The sequence below is a fragment of the Felis catus genome, chromosome F1 (genome assembly GCF_018350175.1).
Source record: "Felis catus isolate Fca126 chromosome F1, F.catus_Fca126_mat1.0, whole genome shotgun sequence".
Lineage (NCBI taxonomy): Eukaryota > Metazoa > Chordata > Mammalia > Carnivora > Felidae > Felis > Felis catus.
This window is the reverse complement of record NC_058384.1, coordinates 67,602,677-67,621,675: the sequence shown is the minus strand read 5'-3', so window position 1 is coordinate 67,621,675 and position 18,999 is coordinate 67,602,677. Positions and strand designations below refer to the sequence as shown.

At 50.5% G+C, this 18,999-nt stretch overlaps 1 protein-coding gene and 1 long non-coding RNA gene across 9 annotated transcripts in view; one reads left to right on the top strand and one right to left on the bottom strand.

The window, feature by feature from the left end:
* DAP3 (death associated protein 3) overlaps positions 1 to 17,835 on the top strand; it is a 33,762-nt gene extending 15,927 nt beyond the window's left edge. For 2 of the 7 annotated variants that reach the window (XM_023247620.2, XM_023247621.2), the window contains 13 exons: positions 954 to 1,032; positions 1,153 to 1,206; positions 4,636 to 4,758; positions 6,615 to 6,716; positions 8,742 to 8,850; positions 9,167 to 9,259; positions 10,234 to 10,364; positions 11,551 to 11,631; positions 11,724 to 11,882; positions 12,375 to 12,434; positions 13,228 to 13,317; positions 15,516 to 15,633; positions 16,397 to 16,722. In XM_023247620.2, coding sequence (XP_023103388.2) covers positions 954 to 1,032; positions 1,153 to 1,206; positions 4,636 to 4,758; positions 6,615 to 6,716; positions 8,742 to 8,850; positions 9,167 to 9,259; positions 10,234 to 10,364; positions 11,551 to 11,631; positions 11,724 to 11,882; positions 12,375 to 12,434; positions 13,228 to 13,317; positions 15,516 to 15,633; positions 16,397 to 16,482 — 1,285 coding nt within the window. In that variant the 3' untranslated portion in view covers positions 16,483 to 16,722. Of the gene's footprint in view, positions 1 to 953; positions 1,033 to 1,152; positions 1,207 to 4,635; positions 4,759 to 6,614; positions 6,717 to 8,741; positions 8,851 to 9,166; positions 9,260 to 10,233; positions 10,365 to 11,550; positions 11,632 to 11,723; positions 11,883 to 12,374; positions 12,435 to 13,227; positions 13,318 to 15,515; positions 15,634 to 16,396; positions 16,723 to 16,849 lie in introns of those variants that run through there. The other 5 variants (XM_023247616.2, XM_045048757.1, XM_023247618.2 and 2 more) reach the window with 4 other exon arrangements.
* On the bottom strand, positions 530 to 15,516 carry LOC123382762. Of its 2 annotated transcripts, none has more exons than XR_006591650.1 (2): positions 14,888 to 15,516; positions 530 to 1,453 (listed from the first exon to the last, which is right to left on the bottom strand). It is a non-coding gene; the product is annotated as an uncharacterized LOC123382762 (long non-coding RNA). The 2 variants fall into 2 exon arrangements; XR_006591649.1 differs by lacking the exon at positions 530 to 1,453 and adding an exon at positions 6,855 to 8,134.
* Positions 17,836 to 18,999: the final 1,164 nt, after the last annotated feature.

The following is an 18,999-nucleotide window of genomic DNA, read 5'->3' as shown; positions in this document are numbered from 1 at the left end:
TCTCAAAGACTTGAAATGTGAAATATGCTAATACGTGTTGTAATTATTCAAGAAATTAAGAGCTGTTCAGCTTTTCTCCGATTTCTCAGCCATAAGAGCATCGGTGCATTTTCTGACTAGTGAGCATTCACCCAAACTCCTTTTGGGAACTGCTGCCGTATCGACCTCTGGTTTTCAGACACGGCCCAGGAGCCCTGGAACGCCACGGGTAAAAGGGACCCAAGTCAGTAGGGACCGTGCCCGTCTGGTTCGTCACAGTGCATTGTGCGCTGCGTGGGCGTGTGGCAGCACATCACATGTTTTTTGAATGACTGAATTAAAGAATGCATTGGCATCTTTATTAAACGGTAGACTTGAAACTCGTCTCTTTCCTGGGAAGCCGCCCCCCCCCCCCCTCGGGTCAGCTTATTCACAGGGCCTGACACACAGCAGGTGCTCCGTCTCGGTTGGATGACTGGAGCACTGCTGTGGCTTCAAAGATTTTGGCTGGAAGAAAGGTGAAAATTATTAGCCAAAAGGAAGCGAAGTGTTACCTGGAGATTCGATTTAATTACGTTATATTAAGAGTTGCATATAAGTATTTTAAACATCTTTCAGCTCCCAAGAGATTAGGGTTATTTTTCTGAGATATTTTCAACATACAATTGAATACAAAAAAACACAAGATACAAAAATAGTAAAACAGAACTCCTGTCCCCATTATCCAGATTAGAAGTAGATCATTCCCATTCTCTGTGCTTTGCACAGTCCTGCCCTTTACCTCCGCCCAGGAGTCAGCATTATTCCCAGTGTGCTGATCCTTTCCCCTCCTCTGTCTCCCAGTGTCCCCACGTATATGTATATTCCCCAATGAATGAATGAACGAAGATAATTGTATCTGTGCTCCCGGTGACGGTGTGTCCCCAGGGCTTCACAGCCTCTGTGACACTCACTCTTGTCCTCCTTTTTCCCAGCATGCTGACTGAATGGCAGCTCTCTGTGCTGGTTTTACTTTACATTTCCCCGATTTGTAATGAGGATGAAAATCTTTCCGTGAGTTTAGTAGCCATTTGTTTTCCTTTGAAAAGTCTTCTGTGTCTTCTGCCCTTTCTGTACATATTCTAGGTATGGATCCATCACCCAGGTGACTTTTCCCTTTCCACTGTGTTTCAGATCGCAGCGGCGATGCTGACCAGGACGTCAAGGCTCGTCTCCGGGGCCCGGCGGGTGAGTCCTGACTGAGCCGCAAGCTCTGTGCAGACTGTCTGTGGGTGGGTTTCTCATTTCGAGACGGGTTTGTTGTGTCCAGAACGAAGTCCTCTGGAGAGCTTCGGCCGGCCAGCGCTTCGGTGTCCAAGCTGACGCTCGGAGAGCAGCCACAATTCCTTTCCTCTGCCACGTGCTTTGCTGCAGGCCGCCCTGCCAGTCCGCAGGTAACCGGTCTCAGCAGAACGGCGGTGTTCCAGAATTCACCCTGTGGTTGGAGAATTAACATTAAAAAAATACAGATAAATAAGCTTGGTTGCGGTTCTTTATTAACTTTTATTATTGTCTACCTGGATTAATGATTATGAAAAACAAGTTGCTGGGCGCCTGGGTGGCTCATTTGGTTGAGCATCTGACTCTTGATTTCAGTTCAGGTCATGATCTCCCCATTCATGAGATTGAGCCCCATGTCAGGCTCTGTACTGGGTGTGGAGCCTGCTTGAGATTCTCCCTCCCTCCCTCCATCTCTCTCCCCCCGCTTTCTCTTCCCCTCTCCTCCCCTCTCTCCCTCTCCCACTCCTCTTCCGCCTCTCCCCCACTCCCACTTTTTCTCTCAAAATAAATATATTTTTAAAAGGGCCCAAGATGGAGTCACTTATAATATAACAAAAATAAATAAGTTGCTTATTTAGACTTTGAGCATCTGATTGTTGAATAAACCATAAACCATAAATCAATGAATCATATATAAAAAAGACCATTATGTCACTTTCCTCCATTCTTTCATTTATCGAGCACATATTTTCTCAGTACCTGCCATGGGGCAAGTGCACAGGACTCTAAGGGGACTCATTGCACCATCGACGGTTAATGCCGTGTTGGGCATTTGTCATGTGCCGGGCACTGTGCTAAGTGCTTTATATCTTGTGATCTTCACGGCCGGCCTGGGACGGAGAGAATATTGTTGCTTCACAGATGCAGAAATTGAGGGTTAGAAAGGCTAAGTTAAGTTGCTTCAGGTGACACTGTGTGAAGCTGTGGAGCCCAGACCAGATCCCTGGTCCGTCAGCTGCAAAGCCCGTGGCCTCAAGCGTTGTGCCGCACCGCAGGTCATGGCCCATGCTCTCCGGGAGCTCAGGGCCCGGTGGCGGAGTCACAAATAAACGGAGGCTGCGGGGCGGTGCTGGGACACCCGGGCGGGATCAACGGGGCCCCCAGGGAGCCCCCGGACTCGAGTGCTGACGGGTGCGAGCCAGGCCAGGAGGGCTCCACGCTTCCATCCGCCTTTTTAATTACAGCGTAGATGGTTCCAAGGGGGAGCCCTTCTTTCCGTAGGACTCCTTTTCCCAGGGGTTCGTGATGAAATGTGTGCAGGTAAAATAACCCATCGTTAGAAAATAAAATGAGGGGCACCTGGGTGGCGCAGTCGGTTAAGCGTCCGACTTCAGCCAGGTCACAATCTCGCGGTCCGTGAGTTCGAGCCCCACATCAGGCTCTGGGCTGATGGCTCGGAGCCTGGAGCCTGTTTCCGATTCTGTGTCTCCCTCTCTCTGCCCCTCCCCCGTTCATGCTCTGTCTCTCTCTGTCCCAAAATAAATAAACGTTGAAAAAAAAAAAAAATTTAAAAAAAAGAAAAGAAAATGAAAAACACAAAACCAAGGCTCAGAGGGATGGATTGTGGCCTCAGCTAATCACATTAAAGGGTAAAATTTGTTCTTCCTCAGTGGCGGACAAGAAAGACCTAAGGCTAGACTGCAGTGAGAAGTCAGTGAGTGGAATTCTGCGCTTTTTGTAGGTTGATTTAAAGTAACCGTGATCAGGGGCGTCTGTGTGGCTCAGTCGGTTGAGCGTCCGACTCTTGGTTTCTGCTGGAGTCATGACCCAAGGGCTGTGGGATCGAGCCCTGTGTCAAGCTCCGGGCCGAGCATGGAGCCTGCTTGGGATTCTCTCTCTCCATCTGCCCCCCTCCCCTGCTCGTGCGTGCTCTCTCTCAAAAGCCGAATGTTGTTCTGCTCAGGAACCGCATGATGTTCATTCTGGAACATGCAGAGATTGTTTTCCCTGCAAACACGACACTGTCTGGGCGGTGCCGTGTATAACATTGTAAGGAGTAAGGAATCCATTTTGCTAGGTTTTAATTTGCTGCAAAAAGCAGTTAACTAAAAAAAAAAAAAAAAAAAATCATAGGATTCTTGCAGAAATACCACCACCTTGTGGCCCTTGAGTAGCTTTAATTTTCTATTTGCTTCTCTTAGAGACCTTGTGCTTTGTCTCCGGTTAGAATTGAGAAAACTGAGTAGTACCAATACCAGGGCGTATTATTCAGGTTGATGTGCTGATGTAGCCGACCCTGAATTCTCATTGGCTTAACACCACACGACGCTGTTTGTGTCGTTACGTGTTTTGTTTGGCTCTTGCCACCGCTGCGTCTCCAAGATGGTTTGCAGGCAAGTGCCGTGTGGGAAGCGGTCGCGTGGGGTGAAGGCACCATCTCGGCACGCTGAGTTTAAGGCTGAAACGATTATTTTGTGCCACCTCATAAAAGTGTACTCGTTTGGGTTCCCCGACAGCTTTCTAGCTGGTATTTTTGCCTCTAACTTGCCTCTTTGTCTTTCGTAGTCCCAAAGATCTGCCCTCCCAACGAAAACGTTTAACCTGCAGCTAATCAGAAAGCATGGCTGGTGCCCTGCCCATGTTGAATTAAGACTCAAAGCGTCTGCGTGCTGATCACGGCCACCGGGGGGGTCGGAGGGGGGGGACTTCAGCCTACCCTTCTAGTCTCTTGCTGCGTAAACTCCATTTTCCGGCCCTACAGTGAATCTTTTCATTCCTACTAAGGCCTGTTACCCTTAAGCTCAGTTTTGGGGAGGGTTCTCCAGTCAGCATTTGCTCAGATCTGTCTCTGGAATATCACCCCCCCAGCCTGACCTCTCCTCAGTTCGGGGGTGTCCGTGAGCCGTGTGCGAAGTTGCCCGCAGAGCGGATTCCTTCATTCCTCATTATACATCCTTAACCAGAGATGGTTCCAGGGCACGGCTGGCAAGAGAACTGCTGCGGAGAGTGGGATAATACCCCTCGCCCGGGAACGCTGCACTAACCCCGTCAATAACAGAGGCAACCCCGATTACTGGGCGAATGAGAAGGGGGCGGTCCCGGCCGTGGCCGTGGACGAGGGCACCCTGCCCCCGGCCGGCCTTGGCCGTGCTGTGCTCCTGAACGGTCTCCGGATTTGTCCGCTTCCGTGTGGGACAGGGCCCTGTCCCCACAACATGAGCCTCAACAGAGTCCGAGTATGAGTAACGGGCTTGGACTTTAAGAATTATGAAAATAGGCGTTCTTTTGACGTAAAACTAAAATGCGTACCACAGTTTCCCTGTCGCGGACGTGGCTCGAAACCTTAGTTTTGTAGCAGGCATTAACTTCACAACATGGAAACGGTTTCTTTTCTAGTTGGACCCTGGACGACTTTTGCACGCGGGGTCCCAGGCCCCCCAAAGCCTCGCCGCTCCCCTGGACAACCAGGCCCCAGATGATAGTCCCAGAGCAGTTTCCCGCACCAGTGAGAAGGACCCGGTGAGTTGCTGGCGCGTATGTGGATTTTCTTCAAGTCTCGCAATTTGCGTCTCTACCGTTCTGTGTATCGGGAAAACCGAAAGCGGGAGAGACCAGGCAGGTCTTCATGCGGTCACTCAAGAGCGCGTTCCTCGGCCCAGAGCGCCTCTTCCCCGTCCCGGGCTCTGGTAACCTAACACTCGGCTGGGCCAGTCCACACCTGTTCTGGCTTAATCCCTGCCACAGAGGCCTGCTCGTGCCCAGGATTTTGCCGGCATAAGGCGGGTACGCAGTACACGTACTGCGTGAATACTTAAGCCGGTAGTTGTCGATCTTGCTGTGCGGTGGGTTGGCAGACGTGGCCTTACGGACAAGTTAGTATTTCGGGCTTAGGAGCCAAAGTGGTCTCGGTCACAACTGCTTAGGTGTGCCATAGACGAGTGGGTGTGGCTGTGTGCCAGTAAAACTTTATTCACAAAAATGGGTACGCAGCCATAGTTTACTGACCCCGGTATGGAGAGTCCTAAAGAAATCAACTTGCTTGCCCAAGATCACATAGTAGGGCACGTGCAGAGCCCAGTTTTCCCATTAGTCTGTCTGGTGCTATTTTCCACCTTCCTGAGTGGACTTCCCAGTGTCTGGAGGGACCACTAACTTGATGCGCTGAGAACACAGTGTGTTTGTACCCAGCAGTACCCAGGGTTGCGTTTTCTGGCACAGGCCCCCTCAGGCCGGATGCTGATTTGTCCCCTTCCCCGGCGTTACGGTGGCCTCTCATAAATGCCATTAGTCGTGTGCTCTGTGCTTACATGTGAAGGGAACCAATAGCTTTTCTTCTCCTTTTTTGTACCTGGCCTGCCCCCGGAGTCTCCCCACCTTAACACACGCTGCGCACGTGGACGGGGTGGGGTGAACTCGTCACCCGAGACACCGTCTCAGTAGGGTGTTTTGTTTATGTCTCTAGCATTCACCTACTTTCAAAAGCAGAAAATAAACTGAATAAGTGAATGAAGTCACTGAAGTGTTTCTGAGCTTTCCCTGTAACTGTAGTCCCTTTATCTCCAATTCCTCTGGGGTTTCTATGGAAACAGCGGTATGCAGATGATCTTGTCACGTGACTGGAACATCTCCATACCCAGCACGGAAGAATCCAGATGGCAAGAATTGTCTCTTACCTCCACATGTAGGGTGTATGTTGCCGAGCAACTGGCTTCGTCATTTAGGCCAAGAGCAGCTTTATATACACGCTGTGGATTTGAGGACAACAGCCAGCCAGCACTTTTTGTCTAAGCTAAGAGATGAAAGACAGTGGGGTGCGTGGGGGGCTCAGTCGGTTAAGCGTCCACTGGCCCAGGTCATGATCTCACGGTTCGTTGAGTTCAAGCCCCGCGTCGGGCTCCGTGCTGACAGCTCGGAGCCTGGAGCCTGCTTCGGATTCTGTCTCCCTCTCTCTCTGCCCCTCCCCTCCTCACACTGTGTCTCTCTCTCAAACACTAAAAACAATTTTAGAGGCTTCCGGGTGGCTCAGTCAGCTAAGCGTCCAACTCTTGATTTCAGCTCAGGGTATGATCTCGCAGTTCGTGCGTTCAAGCCCCACATCAGGCCCTGCGCTGACAGCGCGCAGGCCTGTTGGGGATTCTGTCTCCCTCTCTCTACCCCTCCCCTGCTCCCGCTCAGTGTATCTCAAAAATAAATCTCTATTTCAGAAACTGAAAAAGATTTTTTTTATTCAAAAAAAAAAAGAAGAAGAAATGAAAAGAGCTCGTTCCCAGCCCTGAGAGATGAAGCTTCCCTAGTACGGTCTAGTGGGCCCTTTCCAATTAAGTGTCACTTTGTCTCTGGCCCCGTTCACACCTGTCTGCATTTTTGTTCCGCAGGCCAGGCATGGGGAGCAGCATGAAGGTCTCCACTACAACATCCCCCTCCAGGACATGAGGACCCTGTTCCCCCACAGCCTGCCTCCTCGCTTTTCCATGCAGGTGCTCAGGAGGGGAGGGGGAGGGAGCTGCCGGTGGCGGAGGGTGGGATTAAATGGGTAGAAAACTATAAAAGGTGGAATTTGAATCTAAAACAGATGAATTCAGCTATTGACTATCTTTTGTGAATAGTGCTGTGACTATCGTTACTTTAAGTCAGCGTTTATTTGTGGCCAATCATCGGGAGGCAGGCAAAAATGTTCTTAGATAAACCTGTCGCACTGCTTTCGTGTTACCCACCTAACAGATTTCTAGAGACTTCGGCATTCAAATAACTGTAATAAATTTAAAATCTGTCTTAGCAAAACACCACGAAAATGACCGCCATGCTCTAGAAAACAGAATCATGATGTAGAGCCAAACAGAAGGGATACTTGGAATAGACGCATTATTGTTCTTCATTCTCCTGGGTTTTCAGAAAATGTAGTTTCGTGGTTGTAACTTCAACCCGAAGATGTAATCTTGGGTTGCTTTGCAGACACTGAAAGAATTCATGATTAACTGCAGGCGTGGTTTGTTGGCGTAACTGGTCCTTTGGACTAATCCCGCTGAATTACTTTCAGCCTCAGAAATCGTTCCTTTCTGAAAAAGCAGGCTTGATGGCGCAGGTGATTTTTAGCTCAGGAGCCAGAGGACGGCTTTCCCTCTGTGTGCTTTGTTTCAAGAGAGGAGACGAGACACTAGTAAGGGAGCTCATTCTAGGCCACAAACAGCCTTGGCATCAAAACTCTTAAATGTGGAACTAGGGCACAGCCAGAAGTGGTCTGTAATGGCACTTGAACCGTTTAAAGACCTTTGCCGGGAGGCCTCTAGCTGGAGGGCCGTGAGGGCCCAGCGCTAACTGTCCCCGGTTGCTTCCAGACCAGCGTGACCACCAGTGCTCTGCAGAGAATTACTCCTACGTTCTTTCCATAATTGCCATTTATGTGAAGGCCAACCCCCTCACCATTGTTTGTGTACTTTAGTTCTGTCATATCGCCTAATATGGCATTTCTGTTTTAATGTCTGTATCGTGTTCTTGAAGGTTTCACTTTCCGTTAAGTTTGAACTTGCCCGTCAAGTCCTTCTCCGGTCCAATTGCGTGGTTAGGATTTCTTCAGAAAACACCAACGCAATTTTAATCCTTATCTGATACACTTGTGAATTGTTCTTGTTAGATATTTGTTCTTGTCAGTAGACATTGTTGAATACTTTATGTGCACAGTGGTGTCACGCACACCTGTGCTTCCCAGATTTTTCCACGGAAGTACTCCTGGTGACCAGAGACAAGCAGGGACGGAACTTTCTGTGTCAGTGCTCTGGCATGTCTGTGTGCCAGTGTGTCCAGCATGGGCGGGGCAGCAGCTGGTCACACCTGCTCCTGAGCTGTCACGTATATATTTCCAGAGAAATGTCCAGATGGTTCCAGTAATAAGAATTAGCTAAAAAGAGATTTAAAACAATTAACATTTAGAAGTACCTGGGTGGCTCGGTTTAGCGGCTGACTTCGGCTCAGGTCATGATCTTATAGTTCGTGAATTCAAGCCCCACATCCGGGCTCTGTGCTGACGGCTGGGAGCCTGGAGCCTGCTTCAGATTCTGTGTCTCCCTCTCTCTCTACCCCTCTACTTGCACGCCCGCTCTTTCTCTCTTAAATAGAAACATTAAAAAAAATAAAATAAAACGTTCGTTAAATACTTACCATGTGTCAGACACTTTGTTAAGGATTTTACATTCTTTTAATACTTTTATTAATCCTAACTGGTATACACAGCTGTGTCACAAGATATCTATAGACGGTTTGTAGATTTCAACTAATGATGTAGTATCTGCTTCATTAATAGAAATAATCAGAAGGTGACTATTGTGTTACTTGGTGTGGGACAGTGTGTTTCAGATTTTAGCCAAATTATATGGGTAGATTTTCAAATTCAATACCAACCATCTCTTCAGTGACTAAATGAAAACTAGGCACTTGGATGCTCTGGCTGCTGCATCAGGCTCAGTGTGTTCCACACCCCATGCCCCCTCCTCTTCCTCATCCATTAGGTGAAAACATTCAGTGAAGCTTGTCTGATGGTAAGGAAGCCAGCCCTGGAGCTTCTGCATTACCTGAAAAACACCAATTTTGCCCACCCTGCTGTGCGGTATGTTCTCTGTATCCTTTCCGGCCTGCCCGAGCTGTCTTGGGCCAACGGGGGGAAAGAGGAAATCAAAAAGTGCTATTTGGGGGGCACCTGGGTGGCTCAGTCGGTTAAGTGTCCCAACTTCAGCTCAGATCACGATCTCGCGGTTTGTGAGTTCGAGCCCCGCGTCGGGCTCTGTGCTGACAGCTCGGAGCCTGGAGCCTGCTTCGGATTCTGTGTCTCCCTCTCTCTGCCTCTCCCCTGCTCGTGTTCTCTCTCTCAAAAAGTGCTGTTTGTTGACAGAAGTGTCCTTTCCAATGACATTTTCTTTAACCACAGGTGCTTTAGATGGGGAGAAAGGGACAGGAAAAACCCTCAGTCTTTGCCATGTTATTCATTTCTGTGCAAAGCAGGACTGGCTGATCCTGCACGTTCCGGATGGTAAGAACTTCCTTTCCTCACTGTCGAGGTGGTCGGATGGGGCCCGGGGGCCACGGGGGCTCCGAAGAGGCCTCTGCTCCCGATGCAGGCCAGTGTGAGCTGCTCGGTCATGACCTCATGGTGGCCACAAGTGGGGTGCATGGTGAGGTCAGCGTAGCACCAGGAGGTTCAGTGGAAGCTTCCTGGAAACTTCTGAAGTAAGAATGGAGCATTCTGGCCCAGCAGTCCTCACTTTGATGTAGCGCCCAAGACCGTAAGCTCCCTCCTTCGAGGTCAGCACAGGCTCTGTTGCCTTCAGTGAGCAGTTCTGATTAGCCGGGGGAACTCTGACACGGGCTGTTCATCAGCATTCCAGAGTCGTCAGCATGGGTCTTAGAACTCTCTTCCTTTGCATACACCCCACGTTTTATTTGGTGTTGTGTGAGCACCCGTGTTTTCTAACTACGTTTAAAAACTGCCAGGAAGCTACAGTGACCTTTCGTCCACGTGGTGTGCCTCGTGTCCCGACTGTAACCAGAAGGTCTGATCTCACATGGGCCAGCCCAAAAGTGACCCTTTGAAGCAAGGAGACTTCAAGAAATATGCAGTGGGTTCTTAAACAACACGGTTTAAACTGTGCTGGTCCACTTACACACAGATTTCTTGGAGTAAATAGTGTCTTGTAGATGTACTTTCTCTTCCTTATGATTCTCTTAGTCACATTTTCTTTTCTCCAGCTTGTTTCACTGTGAGAATACAGTTGTAACACATATGGCATCCAAAATGTTTGTTAATCGACCCTGTGTTATCAGGAAGGCTTCTGGTCAGCAGTAGGCAATTAGTAGTTAAGTTTCGGGGGTCAGAAGTCATACGCAGATGGTCAACTGTATACGGGAAGCTAAAGCCATTTCCCATAACTTAAAGAGGCAGAGAGGATTTTGAGTTGAATACAGTCAGCTCCTGCCTGCTTCGTTTCCACGTGTGTTTGTTTCCAGCTCATCTCTGGGTGAAGAGCTGCCGGAGTCTTCTGCCCTCCACCTACAACAAGCAGCGTTTGGACCAACCTGCAGAAGCTTCCATCTGGCTGAAGAATTTCAAAACTACAAACGAGCGTTTCTTGAGTCAGGTGACCAGATTCCCAGAAGCTTGATGCTGGACAGTCTTTATTTTATTCTGTTTTATTTTTCAGTGTACTTATTTGAGAGGGAGAATCTAAAGCAAGCTCCAGGCTCTGAGCTGTCAGCACAGCCCTATGTGGGGGTCGAACCCATGAGCCATGAGATTATGACCTGAGCTGAAGTTGGACATTTACCAACTGAGCCACCCAGGCACCCCTAATTTTTTTTATTGTTTATTTTTGAGAGAGAAAGAGAGACAGAGTGCAAGTAGGAGAGAGGAAAGGAAAGAGGGAGACACAGAATCCGAAGCAGGCTCCAGGCTCCCAGCACAGAGCCCAAAGTGGGGCTCGAACCCCTGAACCGTGAGATCGTGAGCCAAGCCAAGGTCGGATGCTTAACCGACTGAGCCACCCAGGCGCCCCAATGCCGGACAGTCTTTAAACAGACTTTATCTTCTTCGTGTCTTGAGCACCAGACTATGGAAAACTAGCATTGTAGCTGGGATCGCTATGCCATTCTGTATTTCTTTCATATGTTCTACTGGCAGCTCACAACCTGAAACTTGCTCGTCCGTGTGAAATAAAGAAGCGCCGTGAGCTGTCCCCGTGCAGTCCAGATGGATTCATTGACTTTTCCAAAGCTACAGCCTCAAATTCTCTAAAGCACATTTTCAGCTACATAAGTTTCTCCAGATGAGGTCTTTCTTGAAACCAGAAATGTATTGGTAAAATGGTTCTTTGCTCTAGTGATTCTCGGATACAATCTCTAGGCCAAGAGTTTTCAACTCTGGTTATAAATCAGAGTCTCTTCGGAGCTTGTTATAAATGTGGATACCAAGGCCTCATCCCAGACCTTTTTGGTCAGAATCCCTTGTGGGTTTTGGTTTTAAGCTTTAGGCAGAAAAGGGCTAGAAAGCATTCCCTTCCATACTGAAGTCTCTTACAGGGCTTAAAATATAGGGACGCCTGGGTGGCTTGGTCGGTTAAGCCTCCAACTCTTGATCTGAGCTCAGGTCTTGATCTCAGGGTCCTGAGTTCAAGCCCTGTGCTGGGCATCGAGCCTACTTTTCAAAAAAAGAAGGAAAGAAAAATAGATTAAACCCGACTGTAAACAACCTTACCCTCCTCCCTTCTCAGATACAGATGGGTTCATCTTTAGGCTAAGTGGCCTTTTTTGGGTTTTGTTTGCTTTTAGATAAAAGTTCAAGAGAAGTATGTCTGGAATAAGCGAGAGAGCACGGAGAAAGGCAGCCCTCTGGGAGAGGTGGTGGAACAGGTATGAAACAAGACAGCGGCCGCCCGCCCGCCCTCTGTCACAGCAGGGGAGGCCTCTTCTGGGACCGCCAGCCCCACCTCTCTCCCCTGCAGGGCATCATGCGGGTGAAGAACGCCACGGATGCAGTTGGGGTTGTTCTCAGAGAGCTCAAGGGTCAGAGTTCTTTGGGCGGGTTTCGCCTCCTGGTGGCAGTGGATGGAGTCAATGCTCTCTGGGGAAAGACCACACTGAAAAGAGAAGATAAAAGCCTGGTAGGAAAACTGGGTTTCTCTACTCTGGTTAGTCTGACTCCGGCACTGGCACACGGAGGCCGGGACTTGGCCTTGTAGCCCAGGCGGCACGTCGCCTCGCCTTAGGAGTGTTTGAATTAGGAGAGGGGTCCGCCGTCCATTGAAAAGGGAGAGCGTCTAGAAGGGCACGGCACAGCGGAAGCTGTTTTGTCAGTTTTTTCCTTCTCTTCTGTCTCCTCAGTGGGGCTGAGCGATGGCTTCTGTGTGCAGCGGTCAGATCATGCTTCCGCAGCCAAGAGCAGAAACATCGAGGGAGGCGGTGGTGTGGGCCCAGGCCGCTCTCTCCCTGGCTGACAGGTTTTAATCAGAAACCTGGCAGGGTGGGGCACGTGGCCGCAGGCACCGTGGTCACAGAGCAGTGCAGGATTTTGTAGTCCCGGGTCTCGGGCGGGCACCCGCACAGACCAAGGACTGACCTCGGCCCCGTCCCCCCCCTTCCCACTGACCCGGCAGGTGGCCCCCGAGGAGCTTGCGCTCGTGCACAACCTGAGGAAAATGGTGAAAAACGACTGGGTGAGTATGTGCGACGCCTGATAGTTTTCGGCTCCGATTTTACACCCAGAAAGTTCTTGTATCTTCCTTAATTGCCCTAGCAGTGCCGAAGTTTAGAATCTGGATATTTGGTTTCCTATCTTCCTGCTCGCCTTGGATACAAGCCACTGTACTTAAATCCTGGCATACTGTGACTCTGCAGTTGTTCAGAGTGGTTTTAGATCTTACCAACTTCGGAAAAGATTTTGATAAATTGAAGATCACGTAGCAGTTTGCCGTCAGCGCCACACCAGAAGTGATAACCTGCTTAGTTGCCATTCAGCTGTACTAAAAATCGACAGGTGATTAAAATGCACTTTTCTGGGGCGCCTGGGTGGCTCAGTTGGTTAAGCGTCCGACTCTTGATTTCAGCTCAGGTCGTGATCTCACGGTTCATGGGATAGAGCGCCACGTGGGGCTGAGCAAGGGGTGTGGAGCCTGCTTGGGATTCTCTCTCTCCGTCTCTCTGCCCCACCCCCATGCATGCTCACACTCTCTAATTAAACTTCTAAAAAAATAAATAAAATGCATTTTTCTTCTTTGCATTTTTTAAAAATATTTTTTAACATCTTTATTTGAGAGACAGAGAGAGAAAGACACAGATTCCAAAGCAGGCTCCAAGCTTGGAGCTGTCAGCATAGAGCCCGACCCTGGGCTCAACCCACGAACAATGAGATCATGACCTGAGCTGATGTCCGTCGCTTAACCAGCTGAGCCACGCGGGCGCCCCACTTTTTCACCTTGTTCTAATTCAGCGTTTTGTCCTTCCTTTCAGCATGGAGGCACCATTGTGTTGACTTTGAGCCAGACTGGATCCCTCTTCAAGCCGCGGAAGGCCTATCTGCCTCAGGAGCTGCTGGGCAAGGTCCAGTCTTTAGAAAATCTGGTTCCCCTTAGTCACTTTGTCAAAAGAGATCTCTTTTTCTTTTTGGACATAATTACAGACTTGGAGAACAACCATATTCGTGTATGACTTCACCCAGATTCCTGAACGCTAACACTTTACCATATTTGCTTTCTTCTTCTCCATTTTTCCCCTGAATTATGTGACAGTAACCTGAGACACGAGGCCTCTTTTTTCTTAAATAACATGTATTTCCTAAAATCAGAGACATTCTAAATATAGAACCACAGCACAATTGTCAAAATCAGGAAACTGGCATCGACAGAACGCTGTTACGTAATCTGTAGGACTTCTAACTTTACCAGTCACCCCACATCCTTCACAGAGACAGAAAGTCCCGGATCGTGCGTTTGATGGTCTTGCTCTGTCGTCTCCTTCAAGGGGGGGGACAGTGCTTCAGTCTTTGAATATTTAGATCTGTGTGTCTGAAGCGTACTGGCCACCGTGGGTTACCTTACGGCTTGGCTGGTGTTGTGTCCTGATCATGTGCAATGGTAGCCGCAGGGCTGGGTCTCTATGGTATCCAGCATTGGGAGGCGCCTGTGAGACCCAGTTCTCCCAGTGACTCCAGGGGGAAGGTTGGACACTTGGCTAAGGTGCTGTCTGTCTGGGTTCTCAGCAGTAAAGTTACTATTTTCCTGTGTAACAAGTACGAATAAATGGACACCTACTTTGAAACTAGGTAAATACCTGTTACTCCTCAAGCCTTCCCTTACTGGTTTGAGCATCCACTTGTGATTCTCCCCAGAGTCCAGTGGAGATATTTGCAAAATGGTATTTTCTAGCTCTCTTGTGTCTCCTACACGGATCCCTTGGCTTTCTGTCACATGCAGGAACTTTCCTTCCCCACTCCTTTCTTTCCAGGTGGACATACAGGCTCCTCTTTCATGAGCTTCAAACCTTTACTGTCATTATTGATTTGGGTGCTTCATTTGTCCCAGATCTGGCCTGTAAAAGCCCCTTCAGGGTGGCTTCTGTGCCCTCTGCACATGCCCCCCATCAGTCTGTAGGCCCTGATTTACTTCTTGGCAAGAAATAGGTTCCACACTCATGTCGTCCTTTCTGTGCCCCCGTCCTAGCCATTCCTCCAGGCAGCCCTGATTCACGTTCGAGGAGAACGGTTATTTACTTACCACGGCCCGGGAGGCGCCTGGCTGGCTGAGGTGGTGGAGCGTGCGACTCGATCTCAGGGTCGTGGGTTCAAGCCCAACATCGTGTGTGGCGCCTGCTCTACAGAAGTGTTTAAAATATGCTCCCTTTAAGAGGTGGAACCAAATTCCCCACCTCTTGAGCGTGAACTGGATCTTAGGTACCAAGATGCGAGTGCCAGGTGTGCTCATAGTTGTTGGGGCATCACTGCTAGGAAGTGTGAAAACAGACACACATGTGTGTACTATACTCATATCTGTGTCCGTCTGTACACACCGATACTTGTCTAACATTTGTTAGAAAACCATGTGTTCACATGGATACGGGCTCGCATCACAGCGTCCCCTTCCCCCTTCCCCCTTCCCGTATCTGGAACCCTCACCTCCAGCAGTAAGAAGGCTGCTCTCGGCATCCCGTGGAGGTGTCAGCGCAGTCCGAGGTGGCAGAGTAAGCTGCGTGACCACTCGCCCTGGACTCTGTGAGAACAGAGCCGCAGACTGGGGGCCAGTGTCTGCCCAGCGCTGCCATGTCCGGCTGCGGGGCCCCCGGGCCAGGGCTCTGTTCGGAAGCTGGGGGAGCGTCCCTCCTCTGCCCGTGTTCGGCCTGAAATCTGGAATCCAGTTTGATCTACTTGTTTCCGTTCACGTTCCATCTACTGGGTCTTTTTCCGCATCCTTATCAAGTTTGTTTCCTATTTTTGAACTTACGAACAGCCAAAATGGTTGTCGACTACTGGAGTCAAAACCGTAAAAAAAATGTTTTAAATATGTACGTATATCCACATGTTGAATATCCATGTAAACCCACACGCAGAAGACTCCTGTCTTGTGCATACGGCCCAGTGGCCGTGAGGGGCCGGGCGCTGTGTGGGGCCCGTGAGGCCGGGCGGCCCGCGAGCGAGCAGAGGGCGGAAGAAAAACAGACCTTACTGTCCGCATGTTCGAGTGCATTTGCTCTCTCCATCAGCTCGTCACTTAACGGACACTGTCTTCATCCTTTTCCTTCTCCAGGAGGGATTTGATGCCTTGGATCCCTTTATTCCCATCCTGGTTTCCAACTACAGCCCGAAGGAGTTCGAAAGTTGTATTCAGTATTACCTGGAGAACAGTTGGCTTCAACATGAGAAAGGTAGGTTAATTTTTCGGGGTTTTATGTTCAGAGTCCCACTGAGTCAGAGCCATGACCTCTTCTTCCCTCGGCAGCAGCCTGTAACTTGTATTTCCCTTTTTCCCTTTATCCTGACCCCTCTCTGGCTGGCCGCAGGGTGTGGAGAGGGGTGGGGGAGGGGAAGTTAAATTTACAAAAAAACAGGACATCTCTCCCCAGATTCTCATGGTCCAGAATCCGGTGCTCACGGAAAGAGGCGGCCAGGCCAAGGCCAGCCGTCCGGGGAGGGCGGGGAGGGGGGGGGGGTGCGGGGGGTGGGGAGCTGTCAGCTCTACCTGCCCTGTGCCAACGCAAGCATTCAGCTGTTTGTTTCGGTCTCGCCCTCCCCTCTGGGCGCCGGGGGTCTGGGGAGACGAAAGGCTGACGGCTTTCTAGGTGGTCGTGGTCGAGAACTGGCAGAGACGGGGTGGGTTATCCGAGGAAGGGAGGGAAGGGTGTAGAGCAGCTCCCGCACATGGCGGGCTGGGGGGCACGGCTGGGGAGATTTCTAAGGGGGTCAGCAGGTTTGACAAAGTACTAGAGGCCAGATGTTCTTGGCTCAGAGGGAGGCAGATGCTGAGCCAGAGGAATAAACACAGAAAAGGTGGTCGCTTACCGGGAGAAAGGCTCTGGAAGCGAGGCCTTGGGAGTGTCACGTGGCCGGTGCCGACAGAGTTTTTGGGGTAACAGTGCTGCAGGAGAGACCTGCCAGCTGTGTGTGTCTCCTCCCCGCCCCCCACCTTAGCTCACACAGAAGAAGGGAAAAAGGAGCTTCTGTTCCTGAGTAACGCAAACCCTGGACAGCTGGAGCGGCTGTGCGCCCACCTTTGAGCCACGGTCACGACGTGCGTGGACGACAGTGGACGTTTCCTTTCACAGACCCCGTCGGGTGGGGGGGGGCCACACGGTCCACGGACAGAGGCCCCTGTGCCGCAGCGGCTCCCCCGTGAAGTGACCATGTGGCAGTAAGGTGTCCTCCTGTTCCCGAAACTCGTGAGAGCTTATCAGGGGTGGTTTTCGTATTGTAAGTAATTATGGATCTGTCCTTAAAAATAAACGATCCTTCTTAAAGCGTTGCGTTAGATTTTTAAGATGGAAAGAGCCTTCCTTTGGCCAAATTGAATTTCCCTGAATTCTGCTCGTTAGGAGTCTGAAGAGACCAGATCCTACAGAAATTTCCATGAGTTCTATTTTCCAGACTTGATGTGGCTCAGGAGACCGAGATTCACACCGTAACTCCTCCCCCACAAGCACCTACACCGACTGCTCACTTCCTACTGACGCTGCCACCACTGCTCCCGGGAGCCTGACCGAGGCCCCTCTCTGCAGGTTCCGGACACGGTGTGGAGTAAGGAGGGAGCGCAGGGAGAGTGGTTCTGTCTACGCAGCCACCTTCAGGGGACCGGAGGCAACGGTGACTCAGATCAGCCTCGGCACAGAATTCTCTGCCCCCGCCCACACCGGTGGTGTCAGAAGTTCGAGTCCCGGCTGCCACTTACTGGCGGTCTTAGGGCCTCGCAGCCGATCTGCTCCTCCAGTGTCCCCTGACCTCTGCTTCACCTGGTCTGAGGGCAAGAACGCCCCGCCGTCAGGGGGCCGTGAGGACTGAACCACACGGCATGCGGACGGGGCCTCACACACGGCAGGCTGCTACCGTTCGGGACTTGGATTTGAGGGAGACAGTCTCCCCCTGGAGAGCCGGCTTCCCCTGCCTGACCCTCCTCCTCGAGGATTCCGTCAGAAGCAGAGCCTCACCCGACCCAGCCTCGGTCAGCGCAGCCAGACTCCGAGGCGAGTGCCCTACAAGCCTGCGGGGTCAGCCGCCACCACTGGAAGGCTCTAAGCCCTGTGACAAACCCCTTCAGTGTGGTTCTGCCCTCTGAACCCTGACTGACACCCTCCCCCCCCCCCCGCACTGGGGACGGTCACGGCCAGGTTTATCTTACCCTGAGCTCAAAGCCCTCGGCCTCTCCATCCGCTCCATCACTTCCCGCTCCAGCCCCTCTCGTCCTTTGTGCCGGCCTGCTCTCCACCCCCACCCCTGCCTCCTCTCTCCCGATGCTTCCGAGGCCCTCGTGAGCTGTGCTGCGGCCCGGGTCACCCAGGGGCCTCAGTCCACCTGTTCCTGTTGTTGCCCTGTGTGCGTTACAGTTCAAGCCACAAAAATAGATCTCATGGAAACCAGCCTCCTTCCTCTCGTTCCCCTTTTCTAGAAGCAACTTCTGTTACCAGATCCTAGACCTAAAACTCTACACAAAAAATAGGCTTTTGGGGCACCTGGGTGGCTCATTCGGTTAAAAGTCCGACTTTGATTTCGGCTCAGGTCACAATCTCACGGTTAGTGGGTTCAAGCCCCGCGTTTGGGCTCTGTGCTGACAATGCGGAGCTTGCTTGGGGTTCTCTGTCTCTGCCCCTCCCCTCAAACAAATAAATCAAACTTTAAAAAAAAAATAGGCTTTTTTTTTAAGCCTTTTTTTTTTTTTTTTTAAGTTTATTGAGAGAGAAAATCCCAGACAGGTTCTGCGTTGTGAGCACAGAGCCCAACATGGGACTCAAACCCACGAAGCGCAAGATCATGACCTGAGCTGAAGCTGGACGTTTAACCGACTGAGCCACCCAGGCGCCCCAAAGATTTTATTCTTAGTAAACTCTACACCCAGCGTGGGGCTTGAACTCACACATCCAATGTCCAGAGCCCCACGCTGCGCCAACTCAGCCACCCCACTGCTGTAAACCCCCAGCCCCCGGCCTCTGCCACTGAGAGCAGCAACCCAGAGATGGCCGCAGCTCCTCTCCTCCCAGGGGGCGTCTGCACCCCACTGGCAGACCCGAGCCTTAGCCGCAAATGAGGCTGGGAACCCGGCTTCCATGTCTGGGTGGCTAAACCCACCATCGATAGGCCTCATCTTCATTGACGAACGTGGAACAGTAAGTTGTATGGCTGTCCCACCACAGGTCCTACTGAAGACTTACCATCGTTCCTTCTGTCATTTGCTAAATGTAGACTCAATTTTTTCCCAAATCCTCTATCATAATCTACCCCATCCAGTCCTCTTTTTCTTAAGATCCTTCTACTATAGACTCAATCCTCATGCCCCGATTTCTACTGGCTCCTTGCTAAGCCTGCCGCATAGTCTCTTAGGGCTTCTCTTAATCACTCAATTACATTGAGTCCAGATTCGAAAGTAAGAAGTAAGACTGTCTTAATTTTCAGATGACAGCCCTGTAGAGAGAAAATCTTAGGCTCAAAACATCTAAATATAAGTTCAGCAAGGCCACAATACAAGATGAAAACACAAAAACCAATTCTATGTCTCTGTTATAGCAATGAAATAAAACTGCAATTAA